This window comes from Gavialis gangeticus, unplaced genomic scaffold (genome assembly GCF_001723915.1).
Source record: "Gavialis gangeticus isolate Ggan-Ray unplaced genomic scaffold, GavGan_comp1, whole genome shotgun sequence".
Lineage (NCBI taxonomy): Eukaryota > Metazoa > Chordata > Crocodylia > Gavialidae > Gavialis > Gavialis gangeticus.
In genome coordinates, this window is record NW_017729030.1 from 6,678,732 (window position 1) to 6,705,266 (window position 26,535).

The 26,535-nt window shown below is 40.0% G+C and overlaps 1 protein-coding gene across 1 annotated transcript in view; it reads left to right on the forward strand.

The window, feature by feature from the left end:
* TRAPPC11 (trafficking protein particle complex 11) overlaps positions 1–25,548 on the forward strand; it is a 46,357-nt gene extending 20,809 nt beyond the window's left edge. Inside the window, exons 12-30 of the mRNA XM_019521889.1 lie at positions 1,453–1,532; positions 1,623–1,701; positions 1,789–1,843; positions 3,640–3,785; positions 6,651–6,712; positions 6,804–6,936; positions 7,821–7,951; positions 8,560–8,715; positions 9,184–9,371; positions 10,072–10,220; positions 12,400–12,521; positions 13,455–13,574; positions 15,357–15,422; positions 15,526–15,682; positions 19,698–19,809; positions 20,489–20,580; positions 21,714–21,847; positions 22,474–22,641; positions 24,148–25,548. Coding sequence (XP_019377434.1) covers positions 1,453–1,532; positions 1,623–1,701; positions 1,789–1,843; positions 3,640–3,785; positions 6,651–6,712; positions 6,804–6,936; positions 7,821–7,951; positions 8,560–8,715; positions 9,184–9,371; positions 10,072–10,220; positions 12,400–12,521; positions 13,455–13,574; positions 15,357–15,422; positions 15,526–15,682; positions 19,698–19,809; positions 20,489–20,580; positions 21,714–21,847; positions 22,474–22,641; positions 24,148–24,192 — 2,195 coding nt within the window. The 3' untranslated portion in view covers positions 24,193–25,548. The remainder of the gene's footprint in view (positions 1–1,452; positions 1,533–1,622; positions 1,702–1,788; positions 1,844–3,639; positions 3,786–6,650; positions 6,713–6,803; positions 6,937–7,820; positions 7,952–8,559; positions 8,716–9,183; positions 9,372–10,071; positions 10,221–12,399; positions 12,522–13,454; positions 13,575–15,356; positions 15,423–15,525; positions 15,683–19,697; positions 19,810–20,488; positions 20,581–21,713; positions 21,848–22,473; positions 22,642–24,147) is intronic.
* The last annotated feature ends 987 nt before the right edge of the window (positions 25,549–26,535 follow it).

Sequence of the window (26,535 nt, forward strand, 5' to 3'; positions counted from 1 at the left end):
TTTTTTTTTTGTCCTTTGGTCACGTTTATACCATATCAGATGGAAAACACTCATGCCCACTCATTCCCATTCTATACCACTGGATATGGAAAGTGTCATGTCGCTGCTGTTAATGGCACATAAAGACACCCAAGACTGAACCAGAGAGTACTGCTGAGCATTCTCTAAAAATCGGCTTCTTGGCATTTGGTGTGTATGGAGCTGGGCAAGTGGGCAGTGTTTTCAGGCTGCTGCTCCTCCTCAGCACTGCAGTGTACGGCAGATATGTCTGTCTTCTCATTAATCCTTTTTACTATATAGCGGTAGATTTAACTTTTGGATAATGCAGCTTTGCTGTCCTCTTGAAATGTTTTCCGTCTGATCACTTACACATTTTGAAGAGTGAATTGGCTAGATAACATTTGAAAATAACAGTTTGGTTTGTAATCAAAATAATAAATATTGCAGGATTTCAAGATTAATAGAAACTTTATTACCAACTGTGGGAATTCAGCATTTGGTCTTCCTGCTATAGTTATTTCACAAGACTATTAACTGAAATAAAGCAGGGAACGATATTTTTTGCATTGCTTTAAGTTAGTGATTCTCAACCAGGGTGCCATGACAGCATAGTGTGCCTTGAGATCCTTTGAAAGGTGCTGCAAGGTGTACAAACATGAGTCACAAGACAAACAGGATTTCAAATAGGAATCCGTAATGTTAAAAACATTATTATCTGTTGTGGTCTTTCTGAGTTCTTTGCAACAGAATTGCTCTGTTATTTTTACGTAGTCAAAAAAAGAGTGAAAACTAAGCATTTTTCAGAGGGTGCTTTCTGTCCATCAGGGGGTGCCTAGAGTCAAAAGAGGTTGAGAGCCACTGCTTTAAATGCTAATGTCATGAACTATTGGTGGAGAAACACAGAACTGAAGTAGTCCTTTTTTGAGAACTAGCGAACAGGAACAAAGCTGACAGTGCTAGAACAGTTGGGCATCTTTGCTATGAATTCAGAAGTAAATTCAAGTCTTTCTCCAGGCTTGTACTAAAGGCCCAAGTTGACGCAATGGTGAATGGCTAACTACCCGCTTGGGGTGGGAATCAAGGTTGCAGGACATGACGCTAGTCGCATGTCTCCCTTGTCTGCAGAGATAGACATGCCTTAACCATTCTAGCCTGGTGGCATTTTGGGCTTGGAGGACCTTTGACTTCCTTTTACTTCTAGATTTGGATTAATGACTTGGGCCTTCTACCACAGTTCACTTTTAAACAGCAAGAATTTCTGCTCCAAAGTGTTCTTTAGAGAATAGAGCTAGGTTCTCAAAATACAAACATTCTTTTTCCTAAGTGATAACAGTATTAAGAATGTGAGCGTGCCTGAATTGGAACTGCCAGTATATTTTGAAACAATGCAATAACTTCTTTTGGGACTGGACAATATTTTCAATTTAATGGATTTTTCATTGTCCTATGCAGGCTTTGATCTTTCTGATCCTGAAAAAGAGAAGCTGGGAATTTTAGCTCTGCAATTGAAAGAGAGAAGTGTTCTTCACTCGGTAAATATTATTCTAAAACCTATTTCTGTGTTCTAATGTGGTTATTAAGCATATCTCTCACTTTAACAGCATTTTTGTTTTATCTGTTAGGAACTGATAATCACTTTGCTGAGTAACGCGGTTGCACAATTCAAGAAATACAAATGTCCAAGGATGAAGAGTCATTTGAGTAAATATCAGTTATCAAACTCATCTTTTAACATTTTTTGCAATGTTTTTCAGTATTGACAGTTTGACTTCGTTTTTTTTTTTCCAGTGGTTCAGATGGGAGAAGAGTATTACTATGCAAAAGATTACACAAAGGCATTGAAGTAAGTACATTATGAATGCCACTTCTGTGCTTTATTTTTCTCCTTTTAAATGCATATATTTATATACATAGGATTGTATTGGAAATTTCATTCAAGGCCTTTCTTGTACTAGATATGGTCTGGGAGTAAACTTTTGAGTTTACAGACACCTGGTGACTGACTCATTTTGTACTCTTCTTTGGCTTCTTGGCTGAAACCTGAAAATTGTTCCAGTTTGGAAGTTCCTTCTGAAGGAGAGCAAAACCCAATCAGTGAGCAAAGGTGGCCTAGTGGCAAAGTAGAACAGTCTAATATTGTGAATATTTCTTCTGATAACAGCAAAGAGAACTGTTATCTTTCATACAAATCTGGCTCTGCAGCATGCAAGAAATTCCTTTAAAAAAGGATTATTTGTATGTTGAATAAATTAGAGAAGGCAGTTCTATATTTAATATTCAAAATAAAAATAAGTCTTTACTTAGCTTTTCCACTTCTTTGATTTGTAACAGTTATCAGAAGCTCGTCACCTCAATATGCTCTAAAGCTAAATGTACAATTATTTTCTTTTATGAACTTCCTGTTTTGCATTTAATTTCTTTAATTTTTTTACTTCATGGGGGAAGATGGGGGAGAGGTGAAGCCTATGCTAGAAGTAAGCATTGTAATTAACCTGTTAAGGTTTGAAGATCACAATTTCTATTAACAAGAGAAGGCAGGTTGGCTGAGAAGGATGTTGTCCTCAGTTTACTTCTCTTTGCTGGAAAAGATCTTCTGAAGGGCTTATCTCATGGGAAAAAATTACTTTATGTTGATAAACTTAGTAAAACCTAATTTATATTGAGGGATAGGTTCAAATTAAAACTAAAGCCAAAAAACTGCTCTTGTATTGAAATTGGGGTATCTCTACTGGGAGCATAACTATATTAGTAAATGTATGGCTCTGGGTATACTAAGGAGACTTTCTGCCTGCGTAGACTTTGTTTTTTCTGTTTAGTGTGAAACTTTCCTAGCACTAGTGAAGATGAACTAGTGTTACAATAGTGGTAAGGGTTGGGTTTTGGGGTTTTTTTTGTTTTCTGGGCGTTTTCTTTTTGTTTTTTGTGTATCTGTTTGTTTTGGGTTTGGTGTGCATGTCTGTTGGTTTGGTGGGGGTGATTTTGAGGTTTTTCCCAAATTTTCCATAAAATAGCTAACTCCTGTTATGGTAGAAGATGAACAGTTTTTAGCAAAAAAGGACAAAAGTTTTTAACGAGAATTTAAGAGTGTATGTAATACTAAAATTTGGGTAAGACCTTGTTAAACATTTGAGCTATGCCGCCTTTCTGCTGATTTTCTTTTCTTCCTGTCCTGGATGCCAAGATGGGCAATTTGAGGATTTTTACTGTTGGTATCTTTCCTGAAAATTGTCTGAACTTGAGAATGGTATATCTGTTCCAAGGGTTTCCTTCTTTCCAGGATGTGATGAGTAGATTCCATGTAATTTTATTATCATTTTATGTTCCTGAAGTGCCACTTAAAAAGAGAGGCTATTTATTGCTTTCAGTAATCAAATTTGCCATCGTTTTTTCCACTCTGTCTAGGCAAAATTAATTTCCAATGGAGTAACCATCCTTTCTAAACCATGGCGTCCACTGCCTAATAGAAATAATGCCTCTGTCTTTCAGAAGGCTCTTGATTTTACCTCTTTTGTAAGAGACTGAAACTAGCTTACTACTTAATGTCAAAAGTTAGTAGCAGATGTTTTGTTTGGCATGTATTTTTGTGTTTGTAAGAAGTGCTTGTGCATTATGTCCTACCTCTGTTTAATTCTCTTCCAGGCTGTTAGATTATGTCATGTGTGAATACCGTAGTGAAGGATGGTGGACCCTCCTTACTTTCATCCTGACAACAGCTCTGAAATGTTCTTACCTTATGGCACAGTTAAAAGATTACATTACTTACTCTCTGGAGCTGTTGGGTAGAGGTATCCTTTAAACTGGTGATTCCCAGAGGGTGTGTCATGAGAATAACAGAAACACGCTGCAAGATTTCCCCCTGTGTGAGGAGGTAAATACTAGGGAGTGCAGAGCAGGCCCTATTTGATTCAAATTTGGCCCGAAACAGGGACAGTAATTCGATTTGTTGATTTCAGATCATTGTCCCTGATTTCAATTCGGCCAAATGTGAATCTGAAGATTCAATGCCAAATCAGCAATTTGGACAAAGACACAGCTTTAAATGTTTTTTTTTCTATATACCTCAAGGTACCAGCGTGGCTTGTGAATGCTGCAATGCTGGGGCGGATGGAGCATCTTGCAGGAGCATGGAGGGGGCCCCCCGACCTGCTCAGCGGTGAACTTGGAAATGGACCAGAACTACTTCTGGGTCCGCTGGGGATCAGCTGCGGGGGTACGCTGAGTGCCCCCCAGACCCAGGAGGCGTCAGTTGTCAGGCTGGGGGAGGGGGGGTGCAGGGAAGCCCCCAGCACACTCTCTGGCAGACCCAGAAGTGGACCGGAAGTGATTCTGGTCCACTTCTGGACCTGCTGCCAAGAGTGCTGAGGAGCCCCACACATTCCTGTGGGACGCTCCATGCACCCCAGCACTGCAACATTCATGAGCCGCCTGCTACCTTGTGGTATGTAGAAAAAACACTTAAAGCTGTGTCTCTGTGTGAATCTCTGAATCGATTTTGGAGGGTTCTGATTTGGAGAGATTAAAAGTCCTCCATTTTGATTCGGATTCAGAGATTCAGCCACTGAATCGGGCCGAATCTCTGCCGAATCGAATCGGGGACCAAAGCTTCATGCAGCCCTAGTAAATACTTGCCTACCCCAGCTACTCCTGCAGCTGCTCCTTTTGGGAACTGCTGCTGTTGCTGTTGCTTCCACCCCCACCTCCCCCTTCCTTATTCCTAGTCAGCCCCTGTACTGACCCACATTCCTAGCAGCACACTCCACTATGAGTGGGCAGGTGCACACAGATGGAGTTGCACTTTGCAGCCTAGATCATCCCCTCCAGTTCTCCTGTGCTCCCAGTCCTGGCAGGAGGGGCCATGGAGATGATTGTCAGTATGTGAGACCCTGTAGGAGCAGCCTCAACAGTGGGGGCTGCCCTTACTCCAAGGTACAGACCAGGGATGAGTAGGGCAGATGGTGGACAGAGCAAGACACCGCAGTGTGAGGTCTTGCCCCTGCTGCTGCTGTGTGGCACCTGCTACATCAGTGATTCATTTGTTTGTTTGGTTTTTTTTAAAGCCTCAAGGCCCCTCTCCATATCTTCCTTTTTTTTCTGAATTTAGATCTTATCTCACTGACTTTTTACTGGCAGGCTGCAAAATTTAGAAAAGTTATGGAGGGGTGCCTTGAGGCAAAATGTTGAGAAACACCGGCATAGACTAAACTTTTGCTTAAAGAAATATGTTTGGCTTTTTTTAAAAGTGTTGGAATGATTTCTTTTGGCAGGGGAGTGGAATATGTTACATGCTTAGAAGTGTGTGTGGTACCATGAGCACACACCCTATCTTCTTGGGTGTAAGAGTGAGGTAGGTGTGCCACTGATTTTGATCCAGAAAAAAGTATGCCCTGGGTATTAAAAGTTTGGGAAATGCTGCTTTAAATAGTGCATTTTAGTTGTACAGTTGTCATAGTTGAGATGCATCACTTTATATATTTTTAAGGTGATCTGTCAATCTGCAGTCATTTAAATGTCCCACTGCAAGTGGGTGCAGTTCAGCACTTACTTTGAAGCCAAATCATTTTATGCCAGGGCTGAACTTTTGGGTCTTTAGTTCTGTACATTGAAAGTAAAACTTACTGGGCTTTTTTAGTTTAAAAGCATCACAAGTCAAGAGCAAACTGGCAGTAGAGGAGGTGCAATGAATATAACTCAATTTGCGACCAAAAGTTGCCAGGTTAAAATAATACAGTTGAAAGATGTTGACCACTTGGAAAAAAGTTTTGTAATGCAACAAGACTAAAGAGAGACTACTTGCTGATGCATGCAGTACATTAATTTAGTCTGGACCACTTTCCCAGTCTATCCCCAGCTGCACTAAAACATGATGATACAGTACTCTTCAGAGGAGTAAATGATGCAAGCCTTCATTTAAAAAAAAAAATAAACCTTTTTTATCCAAAAACTGCATCCTTTGCTTTCAAAAGACTAATCTTCACAAGTAATCCAAACTTTTTCTTTTTTGCTTGTTATTGTTAATAAAGCAGCAATATTTCCCCCACCCCTTGATGCCCCTGCTTCCAAAGTAATATTCCTGATTACAGCAAGTGTTTTCAGTTCTTTGTTCTTTCTTTGTTCTAATCTGTCTATGCTTTTACAGCTTTTATTAGCATGGTCTCACTAACTATTCCAAGTCTTTTCTCCTGTATAAAGGGAGGACTCTTGCTCCTTTTTCTGTGTTTTGGTTTTTAGATGCCCTGTCCTGCCCTCTTCACGGTTATTAACCAGGCTTTATTGTAATATGTGAAACCACGCTGCTTGTTCTTATAAACAAAAATAACATGAAGCCTTTAGCAATACTTACAAAACAAGGTGTAAGAGTTTGGCTCAAGATTTATTTTGTCTCAGTTGTTGTCTTCACCTTGATTCATGTGTGAATAAAATGAAGGTCTTAGAATAGAGAAAAAAGACTTCAAGAATTGATAGAATTGTTATTTGCAAATACCAAAATGTTCATGTAACGTCTTTCATGCAAGTTCTAGGATTCTCAGATTTGAAGTTCAAAGACTTAAGTTTTTATTTTTATTTATTTATTTTTTTTAAATTGGCATTATGAGGATGCTTTGCCTTTTTGTTTTGTGGTGTTTTTTGTTTTCCTTCATTCTGTTCATTAGCATCCACTCTGAAAGAGGACCAGAAATCTAGGATAGAAAAGAATCTGATTAAAGTTTTAATGGTAAGTTGATTTAACATGTAATTTGCTTTAATTATTCTCAAAAGATATGTCAGTATCTGGCAAATGTTTGTAATCTAATATTTGGGTACAGAATGAGAGCCCGGATCCTGAACCTGATTGTGATGCTTCTGCTGTGAAAACGTCACAGAAACTGTGGGCTGACCGAGTTTCATTGGCAGGCAGCAATATCTTTACAATAGAAGTACAGGATTTTGTACCATTTGGTAAGTAACAAATGTTGAAGTACAGCCATGTTCAGATAAATGTGCAAAAAACAATTTATTCCAATTTGCACCATCAGCAGTTCCCAAACTATGACAGATTGTGTACCACCAATTTAAAACCTTAAGTACCACCAGCAAACTTTTGTCATATAAAGTAATCACAATAACTATGTTAATGCGTACCACAGATTGGTAACCACTGACTTGTGCCAACAAATACACCAGCAGTGTAGGTGGCTTTAAGTGTAAGAAGATGATTAGAAACATTGAGCCATATTTTTCTCATACATTTTGGGAGCAGAAGAAATTTGGTCAAAGAAACTTCAGAAAAACCTAGTCCTGAGAGCAATAGAGGATTTGAAAAACAAGTTCCCTGAACTTCAGCTAAAGTTATACTAGGCCCAGTATGGGGGTAATTCAGTTCTGCACCGACTCTGTTATATGCTTTGTAACCAGAATGGCACAGGAATGGGGAAGAAAGCTATGTACTTACTGACCCTGATTTCCCACCCACCCACTCATCTAGCCCATACAGTGAAGCATGTAGGTTGCACTGTGATCTGCAGACATAGTAAAAGTGTCCTAGCTTTCTGTTTGTCACTTTTTCTCTTTCCCAACAACCGCTATAGGTCCACTTGCACAGCCTGTTTTATTAATTTGGTTTAATAATAACTTTTTTTTGGCCCTTAAAAGTTCCATCCACTTGTAAGCATATATGCACATGTGCATGTGTATCTACACACATCTGTATACATGTATGTAGGATATAGCTGTATGTATCGATGTCATACACAGTGTTTAAAAAAAGAGGCTGTTTATGATAGAATTCAGTCTTAGCAGGACAGTATTATTCATGTAACAAATCTTTTTCTCTTAAATTCTAGTACAATGCAAAGCAAAATTTCTTGCTCCAAGTTTTCATGTTGATGTCCCTGTTCAGTTTGATATATATTTGAAAGCTGATTGTCCTCATCCTGTCAGGTTTTCTAAGCTATGTGTCAGCTTCAATAACCAGGTAATTTTGTTTTCTTTGTTTGAGCTTTTGTTAGAGGACAGTTAATTTCTCATAATAGCACTTACTGTAATTTTGCAAGGTTCATGGCCCTTCCCTTTTTGTGGCTTTTAATATTGCAAAATAGCCACTTTGACACTTCAAATTGGAAAAGCTTTTATTTCTGTTGGGTTTTTTTCCCTTCACTTTTCTCCTAGGAACTAGATTAACATCATGATAAATCTCCAATGTTTCTTTTAATACAATTTTTTTTCTCTTGTAGAACTCTGAAAATGTCCTTCCTGAAATTTAAACATTTTATTTGAAACCCTAGAATGAGTGAGGGTTTTTATCTCTCTACTAAATTCACTAGGGCAGTTAAATTTTAATTAATAGCCCTATTTAGGGTAACAAGCTTCCTTATGAACATGCATCTGATCAGTGACTATTCAGAAAGATGGGTTTAAGAATGTTTCAGCATAAGAGGATAGTTCTGTGCTAAGTAGTGAAGAGGTAACAGTAGTTCATATTTTGCATACATCATCAACATGCAGTACAGTATCCTCCTTTTTTAAAAAAAATTATAAATGTTAAAAATCTCAACTTAATTTGTTTTCTTTACTTGCTGGTAGGAATATAATCAACACTGTGTGGTAGAAGAAGCATATCAGAAAAGTGATATTCTGGAACAGTCATCCCAGGGAACGATGTGTCTAGTCCCTGGTAAAACAAGGAAGTTCACTTTTATATTTGTTGCAAAAACTGAAGATGTGGGAAAGAAGGTTGAGGTTTGTTAATTAATCTCACAATGTTGTTTGCTGTAATTTTATTTTCTTCTCAAGTCAAAGCTGCTTTAGTTCTGTGCTAATTACTGCTGGTACCAGTCTTTCATCTATGGTTTCTATTAGTGCTTTTAAAGATAATTCCAAAATTGAAAGTAAAATTGCACTGTTGACTTCTGGTATTGAACAGTTGAGGAGTTTTTATATAAAACTTTTTTTCTAAAACAAATCACAAACTCAGTGAGTTTCATGACATATACTTGAAAGTGAAAATTACAAATAACTTTATATCAACATGTTGAACATCTGCATACCTAGTGACCTGGACAGCTATACTCCCAACAGCCTTTGTGGTTTGCTATGTGATATATATGAAATGTCTGTATATACTGCAAAATAAGTGGGGTTTCATGTTGGCAGAATGACCAGAAAAACCCCAAATATCTATAACGTGCTTGAATAAATTCTTTTCAGATTACCTCTGTGGATTTGATCCTGGGTAGTGAGACTGGCCGATGTGTAATTTTGAATTGGCGGGGAGGAGGGGGAGATGCTGCATCATCTCAAGAAGCCTTACAGGCAGCCCGCTCCTTCAAACGGCGACCTAAACTTCCAGATAACGAGGTTCATTGGGACGGCTTGACTATTCAGGCAAGCACTATGTAAGCAAAAACTAAAATGTGTGATGATGCAGATCATTCATATCTTCCCTGTGTATTATATTTGTTGGGGTAAAACAAATAAGCTTAAAAATAATACAAGCAGACTAAAAGATCAAATGGCTCTTCAGGATTCCATTACTTGTTTGTTGTTTATTGCCCTAAGTTGGTTATTTCTATATCTGTCAAAGAAATAAAGACCTTTAATATGTTCTTCTAGATCTACAGGTTAACCTAACCCCAAAGGCAAACCATACAAGCTTCAGTTCTGCTTTAAGCATCTCGCCCAAATATGCAAACTTGCCTTGTTGGCGTAACCAAGGAAAAGTTATTTACAGCAATTTGAGTATGCAAAAATGGCCTGAAAAGCTATATTACCAAACATACTAATGCTAACTATAGATGCTTTCAGGGACATGAAATATTCTTCATGACAACATATGTTTGCTGTGGGCTTTTTGTACATTTGCTCACAGAAATGTGAGCTCTCCACACTTGCTGAGCCTCCTGTTAATTCTAATGTGATTTGTTCCAGAATATTTGCATACTACAATTTTTTAAGGCATTTCAGATCCAGTTCCTTTGTCTTCCACCCTCAGAACTGTTTCAGCAATATGCAACATTAGGCTCTTTAGTTAGGATTAAACTTTTTTTACCCAAAAAAATGTGCTGTAACTGAGCTTTCTTTTTTGTGTGATGCAAGGATAATTTCAAGAGTGCCAAACATTTCTGTTCAGCTCCGACATGAACCTCCTGCCCTGACTAATGAAATGTACTGTTTGATTGTGACAGTTCAGTCACATGAGAAAACGATTGCCAAAGATGTTAAGCTCACTGCAGGGCTGAAACCAGGTATGTTGCTTTTTGTCAAGGTGGCACCTTTATTGCACCCTTAGGCACTGTATAAGTTAACTAAAACCCAGCCCCTGCTCCAGGCAGCAGCTTGCCTGTAATTCTAGGGTATAAAGAAAACATGATAGGTGAATTAAGAGCCAGGTAGGATTGGGGGTGAAAGGACCAGGTTACAGTGAAAACAGGTGGGTATGATTAAACTAATAACAGTCCCATTTCACTTGGTTTGGCAGCTTAAGTACTGTAATATGGTGATGCTTTGTAGGCTTCCCAAAACCTGTTTTTAAGGAGGTTTTGAGGGAAGTGAAATCCTCTCCCCACTCACACAAACTTGCCCCTCTCTACTTTTATATTGCATATTAGACTTTTCAAAATTATTATTCAAGTTTGTGTGAGACTGTGTGCAGAGAGCTTCAAATACAGAACTAGATGAGCATTTCATTTAAAAATAATGCTTTTGTGCATCTTCTGGGAAACCTGGGATCCAGTTCTGAACCATTTGAAATCAAGTGGCAGAACTGAAGTCTGTGTTCATTACAGGCCAGAAAAGGACAGTAGCAACAAATATATTTTGGGTTCAGTTAGTTTCACATGGGGCCCCTCTAGGTCTTCAGGTGAAGATGTGATAGGCTCTGACATGCACATCACACAACTGTGCCTCCTGCCATGCCACACGTATGGCAGGAGGCATGATTGTGGGATCCAGCATTAGATCCTATCATGCTTTATTGCCAGTTACAGGTGAAGCCTGGAAGATTGTCATCCCAGACTCCCCCTGCATCAGCAAGTAAATTTCTGTAGCTGACAGGACTCGACCTAGAGTTCTGTAGCTGTGGGACTCATCCTGGCCACAGCCCCACAGCACTGGGGTAGAGTCTTGCAGTTGTGGACTCTTGGTCCTGGTGGTTGTGGGGCCTCTTCAGCTGGGAGCCCAATAACCAGATGGGGCTCCGAGCCATAAACGTGCACTGTTACACGTGCAAATTAAAGCTGGATAGCAACCAGCTACAAAGTTTAGTACACGTTTTCAAGACCTAATTTTTATAGCTGGTTAGACCTTTCAATGGTGAGAGAGAGACTTTGCATGTGTAGCTGGTCTCAATTAATTGCTCAGTACCTGAAATGTGTTGAGGCGGCCATAGTTACTTGCTCATTTGGGCTTTCTATTTTGGATATTCTACCTGTTGGTACTAGTAGCTTCCAGAATGAACAATGGTAGTTCTGAAATATTTTTGCTTTCTGGTAATAACTGTGAAAATGCTTCTACCTGTAAGTTTAATATAGTTTCATATAGAATTAGATGCACTGAAGTAAGGGTAGAGGCTTTACTGGGTTTTTGGAAGCTTTAGTCTTACAGGAATCTGGTTATTCAATATTAAAATCAAGGTCCTCTTGACCTTTTAATCTTAACTTGATATCTGACAACCTTCTGGCTTGCTGATTTCTGTGTTTGTTTTTTTCTTTAAAAAAAAAAAAAAGAGCTGATATTGATTCTTCTATCATTTGAAACGCTCTGTCTTTTGTGGCCATGACGTTTTGACAAAACACAATGTCTGGGATTTTTCAGACTATGGCATGATCTTTGTAAATCCTTACCTCCAGCAGAGTATGCCTGAGTGACCAGTTTGATTCCCATGAGCTTTTACAAATATATGTTTACATGTGTTAAAGGAAGAATATGTTTTTTAAATTATTTGAAACTGTTAATTTAATATTATTTTATTTTGCAGTAGACACTAAAGATGTTTATCTTGTTCACAGTAACATTTTCCTTAAGACTTGTGCATTTACGTCTCCTCTCCATTGGCATTGGTTGCCAAACCATCAGTCTGTTCACAAGAAAAAAAAAAATCTTCTGTGACACAATAATAGTTTGGATGTTTCAGGGTAGCATTTAGGGCCAATTTCTGCTCTTCCGACTGTTCTACATGAAATAGACCAGACAGAGTTAAAAAATGTTATAACAGATATAAGCCATATAATAATTCAAATTAGTGAAAGCCAGTGTCCTCTGGTTTATGTTTTGCTTTCTCATTTGGTTGAAGTATTTCCAGTAGCAGTTATGATTCTTAATGTAGCTTTTTGTGATAAATACATAATAACTATTTACTAGTGGTAGGTAACATAAATGGTTAAAACAATAATTTTTGGGTGTAAAAGCATAATATTTTTATCATAGGGCAAGATGCCAATTTGACACAGAAAACCCATGTGACCCTTCATGGGACAGAGATGTGTGATGACTCCTACCCTGCATTACTTCCTGATATTCCAGTAGGAGATTTGCAGCCAGGAGAAAAGGTGATGCTCTTGCCTGACTCCTTTGACTCAAATTAAGGAAATGTTTCTTAGTTAACCTGAAAATGTGCATTGGCTGCTAGAAAGATATGCATATTGTATTCAGAAGGGCTTTAGATATGATGATCAGCATATGGATAGCCTTAAAGTAGTTAGTTTGCTTCAGGGCTGACTCTGTTGCTGTTTTATGTTTTAGTGTATTATGGACTGGATCACAGCTCACAGGGTCTCAGCTGTGTGCTGGGAATTGGTAATGCTGGCTCCTAGTTCCTATTAACTAAATATTAACCAAGAAGGTTGATCTCGGCTGGGAAGCATTTAACATAAATATACAATGAAATAGAGAAATTGCTTTCACAGGGATAGGCTATGCTTCTGCCACCTTTTGGTATGAAGCCCAGTACTGAATAGAGGGTAGTAAAGAAGTTTGATACTGTGATGTGAAGCTGAAAAGAAGGAAAAGTATACGAAGCTCTCTGTAAATTCCCCATTCTGAAAAAGGAGAGTGAGTTTAGGGTATGTAAGTAAACTGGTTGTCAGTTGAGTTTGAGATGTCAAGTCTAATTTAGGAAATGGCAAATAGTTTGGAACCAGTGTAGCTTCTAGAAGTGAATGGTGGCTGCGCTGGTACTTGTCAGCAGCCTGAGTGCTGTATCTCTTAATGTGTGCTGACTTTTTGGAGGAACAGGAGGATTCCTGTTCATGAAATAGACAGAGGTTAATAGCAGCCACTAGAAGTAATTGTCTTCCTACCTGACCTGCATAGATAAGAGCAGTACAGTAAAACTCATGAATATTTGAACTAACAGCTGATAAATTGCAACTTTGTTGCATCAAATAACCTTGTGATTGTTCCAATCTCTAGTACTCTGAGTAGTAGGTGAACAATAGTTAAGTGACCAATATTATCTCTAACTTCATCCTTTTATTTTACAGCTTGAAAAAGAAGTGTACATTCGTTGTGGGACAGTTGGTACAAGGATGTTTCTTGTTTATGTCTCCTACTTAATCAATGCTGTTGTTGAAGAAAAAGAAATCATCTGCAAGTGTCACAGGGTATGATGAATTAAGTGCAGCAGTTGCTTCCGATGCAGTCTTTGGATGGACCTTCCATTGCACATTTGTTCATTCTGAAATGTTTCTAAGAAATGTGGAATTCCTAGAATATGAGATCAGTGGTGCAAATAGTAGGATGGTATTAAATGAAGTTACCAAGTAGAGTAATTGGGTGACATGGTCATGCATTTTACACTTACTCGTTTTCATATTGGCATTAAATGCACTTCCACTCTGGATATTCTGTACAACACTTCGGGCTGTCAGATCTATATCAAAGAGAAACCCCGACTCAGGTTGCATTCTGAAAGAAGTACTTTCCCCAGATGTGACAGGATTACTTTCTGAATGGAAAGAAAGGTACACCATGCTCCTTTGACAAGTAATTCAAAACGCAAAACCAAAGGAGGTTACTTGGGGAATTATGTTGCTTTGTTGGCAGCTCCTATTGAAAAAATGAAAGGCTGAAGGGACAAGGTTGAAGGAGAAGAGAGATGGAGGAAATGCAGGTGGACATGCACTGAATGATATTTTGAGCTGATGCTGTTTCTGGCAAGTGTAAGAATATAAATTTGTTTATGAACAACAAATATAATACTGCAGCAGAAGAGGATTATATACTTGGAGTAATGGAATTTCATGTACTCAAGTTTGACAAATCTGGTGCTCTCACTGAACCTGTGGGGACACTGTCAAATCAATATCTACTTAATTTTAGGAGAAAAAAACTTCAAATCCTGAGTTCCTTATCTATTTCCTAACAGTGGAGCCAGAGCGCCAAAAACACCCCAATGCTGGTTGCGTGTGTCTCTCTGGGCAGATAGTGGAGGATGGGGCCAGGGTTGCGCTGACCCAGCCCCTTCCCTGCCCTGTGACCTGAGGTGCACGTGCAGTCACCATTGACATGGAGCCAGTGCTGGGGCTCTGGAGCTTGGTGCAGATGTTTGCAGCCTGTCTGCCACCTGCTACAGGTGCCCAGGTCGGCTGTGGCGGGTGGCCAGGAAGCTGCAAACAGCTGTGTGAGGCTCTGTGGCAGCAATGGGTGCATGTGTGCCTCTGGGCAGATGGCAGGGGAGGGGCCTGGGACAGTGCAACTATGGCCCTCCTCCACTGTCCACCAAGAGGTATGTGTGCAGCCATACCACCAAGGAACCCAACCAAGGGCTCTGGAGCCTGGTGCAGCTGTTTCCAGCCTCTCAGCTGCCTGCCACAGCTGGCCTGAGCTATGGGCAGCTGGAGCAGGCTGCAAACAGCTGCAACAGTCTCTGGAGTACTGGTACCGGCTCAGTGATGGCAGTAGTTGCACATGCACTGCTGGGCAGACAGTGGGGAAGGGACTGGGGTTGCGCTGCTCTGGGTCCCTCCCATGCTGTCTGCACAGACACGTGCAGTTGCTGCCACTTCCACGGAGCCCAGTGAGGGCTCCAGAGCCCAGTGCAGCTGTTTGCAGCCTCCTGGCTGCAGCGACCTTGGGCTCTGGGCAGCTGTTGCCAGCCACAGAGCCCAGGCTGCCTGCAGCAGGACTTGGATGAATAACTTCATAAATCTATGTAAAAAAGGAAAATGTTGATTACTCTGGTTGCCAGTATTGATGGTTGATGGTTTTTTGTTTTTAAATGTTTGTTATGGAGGGGAGGGGTTGAGAGGAACAGTAGCCTGGGAAAGCTTGGTGATATCACTAATGAAATTTGAGACCCAGTAGCTGCAACTATTTTATATATAATCTAATGTCAGTATCCAAACCTGAAATTGAATCATGTCACTCTTTTTCTCTTTATTCAGGATGAAACAGTAACTATAGAAACTGTGTTTCCATTTGATGTTGCAGTCAAATATGTTTCTACAAAGGTATGTTCCTGAAATTTTGTTGAATTTCTGTGATTATTTTTTTTTTGCTGCCTCAAAGTGGACAGATGTGACCAACACCTTCTTTATGTTGTCTTTTTAATAGTTTGAACACTTAGACAGAGTTTTTGCCGACATACCGTTTTTACTAATGACAGACATCCTGAGTGCTTCACCTTGGCCTCTCACTATTGTCAATAGCCAGCTACAGCTTTCAGCTTCCATGATACCAGTGGATCAACTGGAATCTTATGTAGAGAATGGTAAGAGTTTAGATTGTTCTTGTTTCATAAGAATAATTATTTTTGCATGGGTTACGGATTCGAAATAATTTCTATATAGTACTATAATACTGTACAGTATAGTACTGTATTCACTTTTTTACATGACAAACTTCTAATGATTTTGTCAACACTATCAGAAGTAATATTGTCACTCGTAGCTAAGGTTGAGAGAGAGGAAAAAAAAATTAAACGGAGAAACTTCATCTGTACCTCCTTGACTTATGCTTGGGTATTTGAGAAGGAAAAAAACGCAAGATCTAATTTAGGCAGTGGATGATCTCATTTTACATAAAGACCATTGTACAGAAAACAAGTTAGAAATGACCCACCAGAGAACTAAGCATATTTGTTTACTACAGCTTTCAGGAAGTGGCTGTTAACTTTTCTCCCAGACAGGAACAATTGCATTTGAAAACAAGTTTTTGGTACAGTAGTTAATTTCTTTACCTTATTTTAAGTACCATTATGCTGTTTGAAAGGGGGATATTGGGATCCCTTATGAGCACAGATCCTGGTTTTCTGTGACTTTAAAAAATCACAAATTCTCTGATTTTTTTTTTTTTTTTTTTTTTTAAACCACCAAATCCATGGTTAAAATTAAATGCTTCCCACAGCCCTGCTGGAGGGGGCCCCAGCTCCCAGGGCTATGGGGCCAGGAATCCAGGCTCACAGCTTCCTGCCCCCAATGGAAAGCAGCAGCTACTGCAGCAGGAGCACAAGCCACCTCCCCCTCTGCTGTGGGCTCAGGCGGGGCTGGCTCTTGGAGGTAGCATGCACTCCTGGAGGGCAGGGGAGACCTGTGCCCCCCAGATCTATGTGGGGGTGGGGGCAGGGCAGGTGTGTGCTGTGGGCTCGTGCTCACCCACCCCCCGCAGGCCCTCTGGAGCACAGCATGTGCAACCCAGCACGGCAGCGCACAGGGGGCACGCACACGAAAGCTGCCAGCTGCTGCGAGCTCAGCACTGCCCTGGCCACACTTCCGCTGAGGTGGGGGCAGCAGCGAGGGGCGCAACCCTGTGCTGCCCCCGTACGCACAGAGCAAACGTGGCCAGGGCAGCATGAAGCTTGCAGCAGCAAGCAGCTTTCCTACATGGCCCCTCTGTGCCCTGCCGCGCCAGTTGCGCACACTGCACTTCAGAAGGCCTGGGGGAGGGCAGCAGGGCAGGGAGCACAGCATTTGTGACCCAGGGTTTGCAGTTCCCCCAGGCACTCTGGCTGGGAAGGGGGTGGGGGGGGTGTATGCAGCCTCCCTGCTCCCAGCCGGAGTGCCCAGCTGGCTGCAAACTCCCTCTCCCGGCCAAAGAGTGCCCAAGCTGGCTGAGGGAGTGGGGGCCGGAGCAGTTTGCAGCTGGCCAGGCACTCCAGCTAGGAGTGGGGAGGCTGCAAACTCACTCCCTCTCCTCCCAGCTGGAGTGCCTGGCCAGCTGCAAACCTCCCTGCTCCCTTATCCCCCAGCCCTGCCCCACAACCCCCAACCCCCTCTTACCTTTAGCAAGAAGAGTGAGCCTGAAGCAGCCTCCGGTATGTGCGAGCATCAGGCCCTGCCCTTCCCCCTCTCCCTTCCCCTCCAGGCAGGGTTGGAGATTTCCCTGCCCCTTTTGCAAACAGCTCTTGCAGGCTAAAACTCAGCCAGCCTGCAGAGCTCTTTCAAAAGGGGGAAATCGGCAGGTTTCTCTTCTTAAAAAGAAAATCTGTGTTTTCTCTGATTTAAAAAATGGGAAATCTGTGGTTTTCTCTATTTTTCCATGGGAAATGGGAAAACCCAGATCCCTGCTTATGAGGAAATATAAGGCAGTTTATGGCTCCATACAGTGATGTCCTCAACTCTTGGGTTTGATCCAGCTTCTTTTGGGTTAAATCCAGTAAAATTGCAACAGTGTTTTGCTCTTGATTTTAAGGAGACACACAAAAATTTACTATGATCTCTGGCTTTAAATGTGTCACACCAGCTAGGGCAGGAGTTGACAGCCATTTGTTGGCAGAGGCTGGACCTTGTGAATTTCTGCCTTGTCTTCCCCTGCTGCCCAGTGATCAGCTGCTTGCCCTCCCCCCTCACTGTAGATACCTGACCCCTCTACAGTGAGGAAAGCACAGATGCAGCACAGGAGCAAGCTCTGTAGTGGAGGGGAGCTCTGTGGAGGGGTGGGTAGAATGGCATAGCTCACGGGTTGTCAGCCAGGGGTACGTGTACCCCCAGGGGTACTTGAGAAGGCCCTAGTGGGTACTCATGGGCGGGCAGGGACAGAGTGATGTCAAACACCATCCCACTCAGGCACTGCCTGCCTGGCCGGATGCAGGGGCAGGTGATGGTTGCATGCTGCAGCTGCTGCCACTCCACGTCTGGCTGCTGGGGGTACACTGACCCAAGAAGTTTGAAAACCCTTGGCATAGCTTCCTATCGCCAGTTCCACCATGTTGGATGAGACCTTTGCAGGCTGGATTGGACCTTTTCATGGGCTATAGGTTGCCAACCTGTGACCTAGAGTGCAAATTAAGGAAATTTAACTTAAAAAATAACCTAAATTATCACCCAGAAAGTCCAAAAAGACACATCTGAAACACTTACTTTCTTACCAGTTTCATTTTAATAAACAAAACCACTTAGATATCCATGTGAAATACCCAAGAGCACAGTACTCTACCAAGCCTTTTATAAAAAAACACAGTTGATCATGTTGGCTTTAATGTATTACCTATGCCTTTTTGAAATGCGAGTATTTAACCACTTTAGAGGCAAGATCTGAAATGTATACTAGTCTGTGCACATAATAGCAAACAAAGCTGAAGAGTGAATTTGCAGGCTAGCCTAGGAAGAAAAATTTTGTGTGTGTGTGTGTGTGTGTCCTGGTCTGAGCTAATGCTCACTTTTTACTAGTAAAATGTAAAGATATTTTATCTAGTACTTTTCCTCATCCTTCTGAGGCTGAGTAAGCACAATATAGGGAAGCTGGTTAAAAATACTGTGATAAAACAATTTTGTTGAAAAGTAATAATTCAACAGAATCAAAAGGTTCTGTGGGAGCATGTTAATTCTATTAAAACTTTAGTGGAGACCAGGCAGGCTGGTTGACTGTGTGGGTTGGTGCCAGCCTGTCCTCCAGCCACATGGCTGCTGAGTGGGCTGTCTAGGTTTCTTGATTTTTTTTCTGCTGTCTACTTGGCCAGGCTTCCCTTGTCACTAACTGTATATGACATTCCTAGGTGGTCTCTAGGCTGAGTGCTAGCCTGGCCAAACCAGCTTAGTTTCTGTGATCAAGCAAGATTTTGAGTACATTTAGTCCAGTGTAGCTGTGCAACACTGGTTCATCCAGACTGCCTGCCCTCTCCAGCTACAAGGCTCCCACTTGAGTCAGGATTTTTTGACTCTCAGGCAAACTAATGTCTAGGGCAGTCCGAGACAATATTGTCTAGCTCTTTGTTTTTACTACCTGCTACTCTAACTGGGACTTATTGAAATATGTCATATTTTTTATGTATTTCATTCAACTTCTCTTACTTGATATTCTAGTGAAACTAACTCAAACTGTTTTGTTTTGGAAACTTTAAAATTTCCAGCTTGGCTTTTGTTTGGAAAATTTCTGTGGAAAATCTTTAAATTTGTACTTTTTGTCCCACGACAAAGTGAAAACAAGCTTTGAATTCTTGTGCCACAACAAATCTCAATCTGTTTTACTGTGCTTATTTACCCCTCTGCATGTAACCTGAAATTGAAGATCGCTTTATCCTGGGTATTAGAGAACCCATAGTTCTTTTCAGAAGGATAGATGCTAACTACCAGGGTAAACATATTCATCACAATCCCCATTTCCTTAGTTGTGGATGCCTCTCAAAGTTTAATGTTCTGTACATGTACAAGGATTCTTCAGGCTGAATATATTGTGTAAGTTCTGGGTATTTGGAATGTGTTGGGTTTTTATATTTGGCCTGGTTTCTGCATGACTTTTTATAATTTATACCCCATAGCTTTTAAAATTAAACAAAATATTGCTGATAGTTGTTTTACAGACAGGTGAGAGTGCTAGTGAATGCTTTTGCCTTCGTTGCCCTCCCATTACTGACAGTCAAGGTGGAGTCGCTACTGGGCGTTACATTATCTCTTGGAAGAGGTAACTTATCCCTTGGCTTTTTGTTTTAGAAGTAGTCAGTCTGTCTGGGCTCTTTACTCTTCAAGTAATGAGCATGGCAAACCCTTCTTGGATAAATGCATTAGGAACCATTTTTAAAAGTGTTCATGCTGATAAAATGGGTTCTAACTGAAATAGCTGTATGTGAATTTTATTGCCTTTCCATCAATTTGATCTATGCCAAATAGCTGGTGGGGGTGGGGGAAAGAGAAGCAAGGAAGTATTTCATTGGATGGGAGGTGGGGCTCACTCTTAAACCTGTTCACATATAGTAAAACTTTTTAAATGGTCAAATTGAAAAACAAAACAAACTTTTTATTTCTTTTCTTGATTCATGGGTTTGTGTCCAGATGTGTAATTAAATATTAAAATGAAACAGATAAATATGTTTGTGTTGTGAACCCTTTTTGGTATTAGAAAAACTTTAACCAAAATAAATTTTGGAACATTGCCTGTCATCACCTAGCATAGTGATTATAATTCCCAAATTAATTGCATGTCTTTTATTAAGCTAACGTTCAACTACTGCACTTTTTTTGCACTGCCAGGATTGCTGCAAGCATTGCTTTTTTAGTTTGCTGCTTGATTCACTTTTCTGTTGACTTAATGACTCAATCAAAAATCCAAATGCAGTCCAAATATGTAATATTTCTTTTCATAGGAGTTCAGCTGCAGAAAGTGTACCTGTTGTTAGCACTGTGATCACTTTACCACATGTGATTGTAGAGAGCATTCCACTCCATGTCAATGCAGGTAATGTTAATACATGCTTGAAATATTTTGGTGACAACTTCTGCTCTGGGCATACATAGAGCTCCCCTGTGAAGTCTGTAGAAGCCCCAAAAATGCATCCAGGGCTGGAATTTTGCTTTTATAAAACATACATCCTTACCTGCCACCCCTTTGTATTACTGAAGACTGTAGGGTGACTATATCTTCTTCTTCTTTTTTTTTTCTTGGGGGGGGTAGAAGTAGAAATGTGTGTGTGTCGGTTCCCCTCACTTCATTCTCCCCCCCACACCCCAGCCCCGCAAGTGGCAGTAAAGCTGTATAGCTCCTGTGCCTAAGGTTTTCTAATTTGCTGTAGTATAAAACAGGAGGGCACTGTTGGATGCTTTCTGAGGCCAGTGAGGGTAACTCCACATCATCACAGTGGTTTGGGAAAGGCTCTTCCCACTCCAGTGCAGAGTAGGAGTGGGAACAGTTGGATGATCAGTTCTTTCTACTGTAACAAAGAATACTGGAGGAATCACAAAGGCACAGATCTCTCTGGATGTTTGCTGAACTGGTTCCTCTACATTCCTGTTACAAAATGTTCTTGCATCCACTCATCCTCAACAGCTTCTTCAGGAAAAGGAGGCTAGAAAGAGCAGCTGATTACAAGTGAACCCTTGCCATTCCAGTGTTGCAGTTGTACAAAAGTAACACTGGAGGGAAGAGTCTGGTTCATGTTTCACAAACCATGCAGTTACCTACCTCTTATGTTTATTCTAATCTGTGCTGATATGCTATCTCCTCCATTCAGTTTAGAGCAGATCAATCATACCATGATAGACAGAACTATCCTTGTGATTACTACAGTAATCTGGTAAAGATTCACTTTATTCAATGTTTTGTTTTGTTTTTAATGAAAAGCTGTCTGAAATCATTTAGTCACATGGGTATTCCTTTCTGTTTTAAAATGTATACATTTTTATGATCTATGCTGTTGCACTAGATACCAGGTACAATTTTCTGGAGTTTTTTGATCAGATGTCACAAATCAAAGGATGTATCGATCTCTCTTATGCCTCTTTAGATCTGTCTAATGCCTTTGAGCAAAACGACTTTTTATGAGAAGCTGATGGATCTGTTTGTCTATGGGGTCATTTGTTTTGTCTCCAAAGATCTGCCTTCATTTGGACGAGTCAGAGAATCCTTACCAATCAGATATCACTTGCAAAACAAGACCAGTTTGGTCCAGGATGTGGAAGTATCAGTGGAACCCAGTGATGCCTTCATGTTCTCTGGTTTAAAACAGGTACAAAATCTCATCATCCTCACTCCTGTTTGTTTAACCTGATGATACTGAGGACTTGCATGGCTGTTCTTGCAGACTTCAATACGCATTTTTTTTAAAAGAAACACTGAATACTGTATATAATGTAATATACTCATGAACAATATTCATAAAACCCAAATATATCTTTTAAAATACTGACAAGTCTGTAAAGCATCTCACCAAGATGAGGTTTATGAATTTTCTACTTTTCACATTTTTACTACTTTGTACTTCAGATGTTACCCTGTAGCATGTGAGCTTAGTATAGACTCTACTATAAACTGATCAAGTCACCCTCAAGTTGCTTATCTTAGGAGAAATATATCTGGAGAAATAGGAGAAATATATCTGGAAGAGAGCCCACACCCACACTTTTTTTTTTCTTTCTTTTAAATGTAAGAAGGACTGAAAATAAATCTCATCAGGCATCTGTTATCATATAATGCATGTTGCTGAAAAAAGAAGAATTATACTTTGTAAAGTGTTTCAGACACATTGAGTAGAGGAAAGTAGTTGTAAACACTATTCCTAACTTTATGCTATAAACTGTAAAGATTGAGTAATATGTCTTACAGTCCTTCTTTCTGGGGCTGTTTGATTTTTAGATACGATTGCGAATCCTCCCGGGTACACGGCAGGAAATGTTATATAACTTCTACCCTCTTATGGCTGGGTATCAACAATTACCATCACTCAGTATCAACTTGCTGCGGTTCCCAAGTTTCACCAATCAGTTGCTCAGACGATTCATACCAACGCACATTTTTGTAAAGGTAAAGTTCTGAGGGAGACTTTTTGGCTGCTTGTTGTTGAATAAATTATTGGGATTTGCCTTGCTTTTGAAGATTTCTTTTCTATCCGTACTCTGTGCTGTTAACTTGCTTAGACAGTTTAGTATAAGCAGAATTGAAATGTTTTGCAAAACTGTGTAGTATATAGGCAAATTACTGCATATACCTAGAGGCCCGTTGGCAGTCTGCTCTTGCAGTACACATTGTAGCAGTGGGAACTATATTAGCAACTATATGTTGAAATCAGGCTATAGCAATAAATACTGTCCTTCTAGTCTTAGCTAGAATTGAAGTTCCTTCTGTATTTTGTGTCTTGGTGGTTAAAATATTTACCAGTTTCAAGAACGATACAAATACAATGATACTATTAGGTGACCGTTAACAAATGAAAGTAAGAATTGATTGCATACAGTGAAGTGGGATTTTCAGTATGTGATTAGGTATTGGGTTGAGAGAAATCCTAGCATCCACATAACACTAAATGACTTTTAAATCTGGAAATCTTCATTGTAAATAACATATGACATTAGTATGACTTCTGTAATATTCTCCAATATTATGTAGACTTTGTGACTGATTTGCTTTTCATAGCCTTCTGCATACTCTCTGGCCCTTGCCTATTTGTTTTAAAGCAGTTCACCCAGAACACTACTTTTTCAACTTGCCCTGTTGCTTTTTAATCCAAAGTATTGTTAACCTTTTCAATCTGAGCTTAAGCAGAGAATGAACAGCCTGAAGAGTTCATTTGTGTGTTTGAGAGGCTTGTTCTAACATCTGTAATCCTTTGTTCCTTGCAAACGGGTTTTGCATTTTTCTATTTTATTGCAGCTAAGAGCTGGGTGGAATCTATTTTTCATAGGTGCTGTCAATCAATCTCTTCTATATCAGTCACCAAGACTTGCTGCTAGGTCAGCACAAAGGTCTGCTTCCCTCAGGCATGGAGCTAGCATTTGCAAGAGAACCTCTTTGGGATTTTATTTTTTGTCTCTCTTCCTCTTTGGCTTCACCAGAACCCCAAGGTTCTTTCTTAAATGATCTGGTGCAGTTACATTTCTTTTCTAAAATATTCCTTTTCCTATAGAATTCCATTTGAAAGTCCTCCTGGAACCTTCCAGGACTGTACATATTTCATGCACTGAATCTTCATATCAATTTAATGTTTTTTATATTGCAGTAGTACTCAGCGAGCTTTAATTGGGTACAGGCTCACATTGGGAGCTATTCAGACATGTGAATGAGGCCCATGCCCTTAGAATTTAGTGGACAGTCACAAGGATTAGAGGCCCCCTCTTAAGCATTTACTCTTATGGCTTGGGGTTTGAACATAAATGTTGTGTTGCCATTTGAATTGCTCTGAAGGTAGGAAGAGTCTCACCTTACTGGTATATAGTGTAGCATCTTGTTTGTTTGTGGACATTTGCTAGATGAATTCTGTAACAGTATTTAACTTGATTTGTTTACAAAATTTCACCTTTTTTCCTTTTAAAGCCACAAGGTCGACAAGGAGATGATGCCTCAATTGCAGCTGCTTAACTGAAGACATGGACATATGCACTTAAATGGGATGTTGCACAGAATGTATAAAACTGCTTTTTGAAACATAGCTTTGATCAAACCGTATACAAATTACAACTTTATTTTTAAATTACAACTATAACTATCAGTGGAACTAATGTTTAAAACATTTAGTCTTTCGTGGACTTCCTTTAATGAATAAATATATGGAAAGAGTCAGTGCTCTAGTTAACGAGACCCTTCTTTCTTTTGGAGTTAACTTTTATGAATGTCAAAAGCTCTTTAAAGTATTATTTAATATCACTGTAAAATGTCTTGAGAATGCAAATGAGAAGTGCAAGTTCATGTGACCAAAAAGAAGAGAGAGAAGAAACAACATTTTCTTCAGTAATGATGGCTCAAGGTGCAATGTCCATGCTATTTGTTCGGAATTACAGCATTGAAAGTAGTGATTTATTACTGAAGCTTATTTTGTGCTATTTAAAACTGGAGGGCAGAACTGGGTGTTCAGTAAGCTGGACTATCGGTTCTACCATGGTTTACTACAGGCAGATCTCTTGGCATTGGGTGACTTACGTATGGCTTAAGCAGAATTACTAATTTAAAAGGCCCTGTTTCTACCAGGTAAGCCACAGTTTATAATTTTTACTCTGCAGTGATCAGTAAAATGTGAGGCTTCTATGAATAGCCTCGCTTAATTACAGCTGGATAGTCTAGTTCTAACCTGATGTGGTTTGAGTTACTTAAAATGCAGAGCTTTCAGGTTAAACAGAGATTTTGGCAGTTACTGCTAGATGAGTGCAGAGCTAGACATTCTGGTGTTGTACAGCTTAAACTCGTATTTAAAATATTCATAGTAAATCATGTAAATAAAAATGGCATTTGTGAAAATTTCCATTAACTTTCTAAATAATTAAACAGCTAAATTTTGATCTCCTGGAAAATCTTATTTATTGTATAAGTGAAATCCTATTAAACTATTTGCTGTAACTGAAATATTTCTGAAACAGAAATGAATGTGTCCCTCTCTTAATTCTGTTGATCTGTCTGTTGTTTAATGGCTAAGCATGGTCCATTTGGTTTGGCAGATAGATATTCTGAGCTTGATGTTTTTCTTCGTCATTTAAAAATATATTTCTGCCAGTGCCTGGAATACTTAGGCAAAAACTACAGTAAAGCCAGTAAGTGGCTTGGGTTTTGTTCTTGTTTTGTTTTTTGTATGTCTCTCTCTGAAAGGCCTGGGGAGTCTAGTCCCAAGGAGCTGCTTTATAATCTCAGTTGGAGGCTTTCAACCACCCATTGCTTACAGCTGAATATGGTCTTTCTGTGTGTGCCCATGCAGCAGTATTGGAGGGAAGTTTAAGTATTGGGATGGGGGAAAAATAAAAGCTGAAAAGCCTATATTTCTTTTACCTGTCCTCAGCTGTGTTTTCTCCTGTGTCAGATTGAGTTAAGACACCTGCTCAGATGACTGGTCTCAGCCCTTGCTTCCAGAAGTGAAAAGATCAGCATGTTTATTCAGACAGTTTTAAAATCTATTTATCCCCACAGATGTTTGTTTTTGGTTTTCAGCAAAACATTTTGTTTAAATAGCATCTTATACTGGAAGTAGCTTTGGCACCTTGCTGCTGCTACTTAAAAAATAAAGTAAAATAAAAAAAAAAAAATTCTATACAGATGTAAAATGGAAAGCTAAGTCGCTCCCAGGGCAGCTCCTTTTGAAAAGATTGTGTGCACACATTCCCCACCCCCCATGTACCACATTCAGTTCCAACAGGATAAAATGTTTCTAAGGCAGGAGGTTTTTTTTCCCTAATAATTTTAAGATGTATTTTATATAAAATAAGTGAGGTAGTAACAATCTATTGAAGAACAAGGGTAAAACTTACCACAGACATTTGCACTACTTCACTTCTACTAATTTACCAACCAGAAATTTAAACTTGCATCAGTTGGAAAAGCTATCCAAGAACTTTAAGTACTTTTGCCATGGGTTGTATCTTTATTCTGTTCCTCACTTTCTTCCTTTTTAAATGGCATGCTTGCAGCTCAAGAACTGGGCATATTGGCCAGCAGGAAGGTCCCCGGTTGGATTGCAAGGGGGGGTATTGTCTGTGCTCCTGGTGAGTTCTTCCTGCCACCTGCAGGGATTTCTCCCCCTCCCCTGTTACACACACCTTTATAGCTATATAAGTGGAGGAGGTAGGGTGATGGGGGGGGGCAGATCTCCACAGGAGGCTCATAGAAAGCCCTTTCATTTTTTCCACCTGAGCAAGAGTGAGGTAGTTGTCTGCAGTCTGGGAACATTAATGGGTATGTGCAAATCAGCAGCCCATTAAAGTACCAGGAACCTTAAAAGGC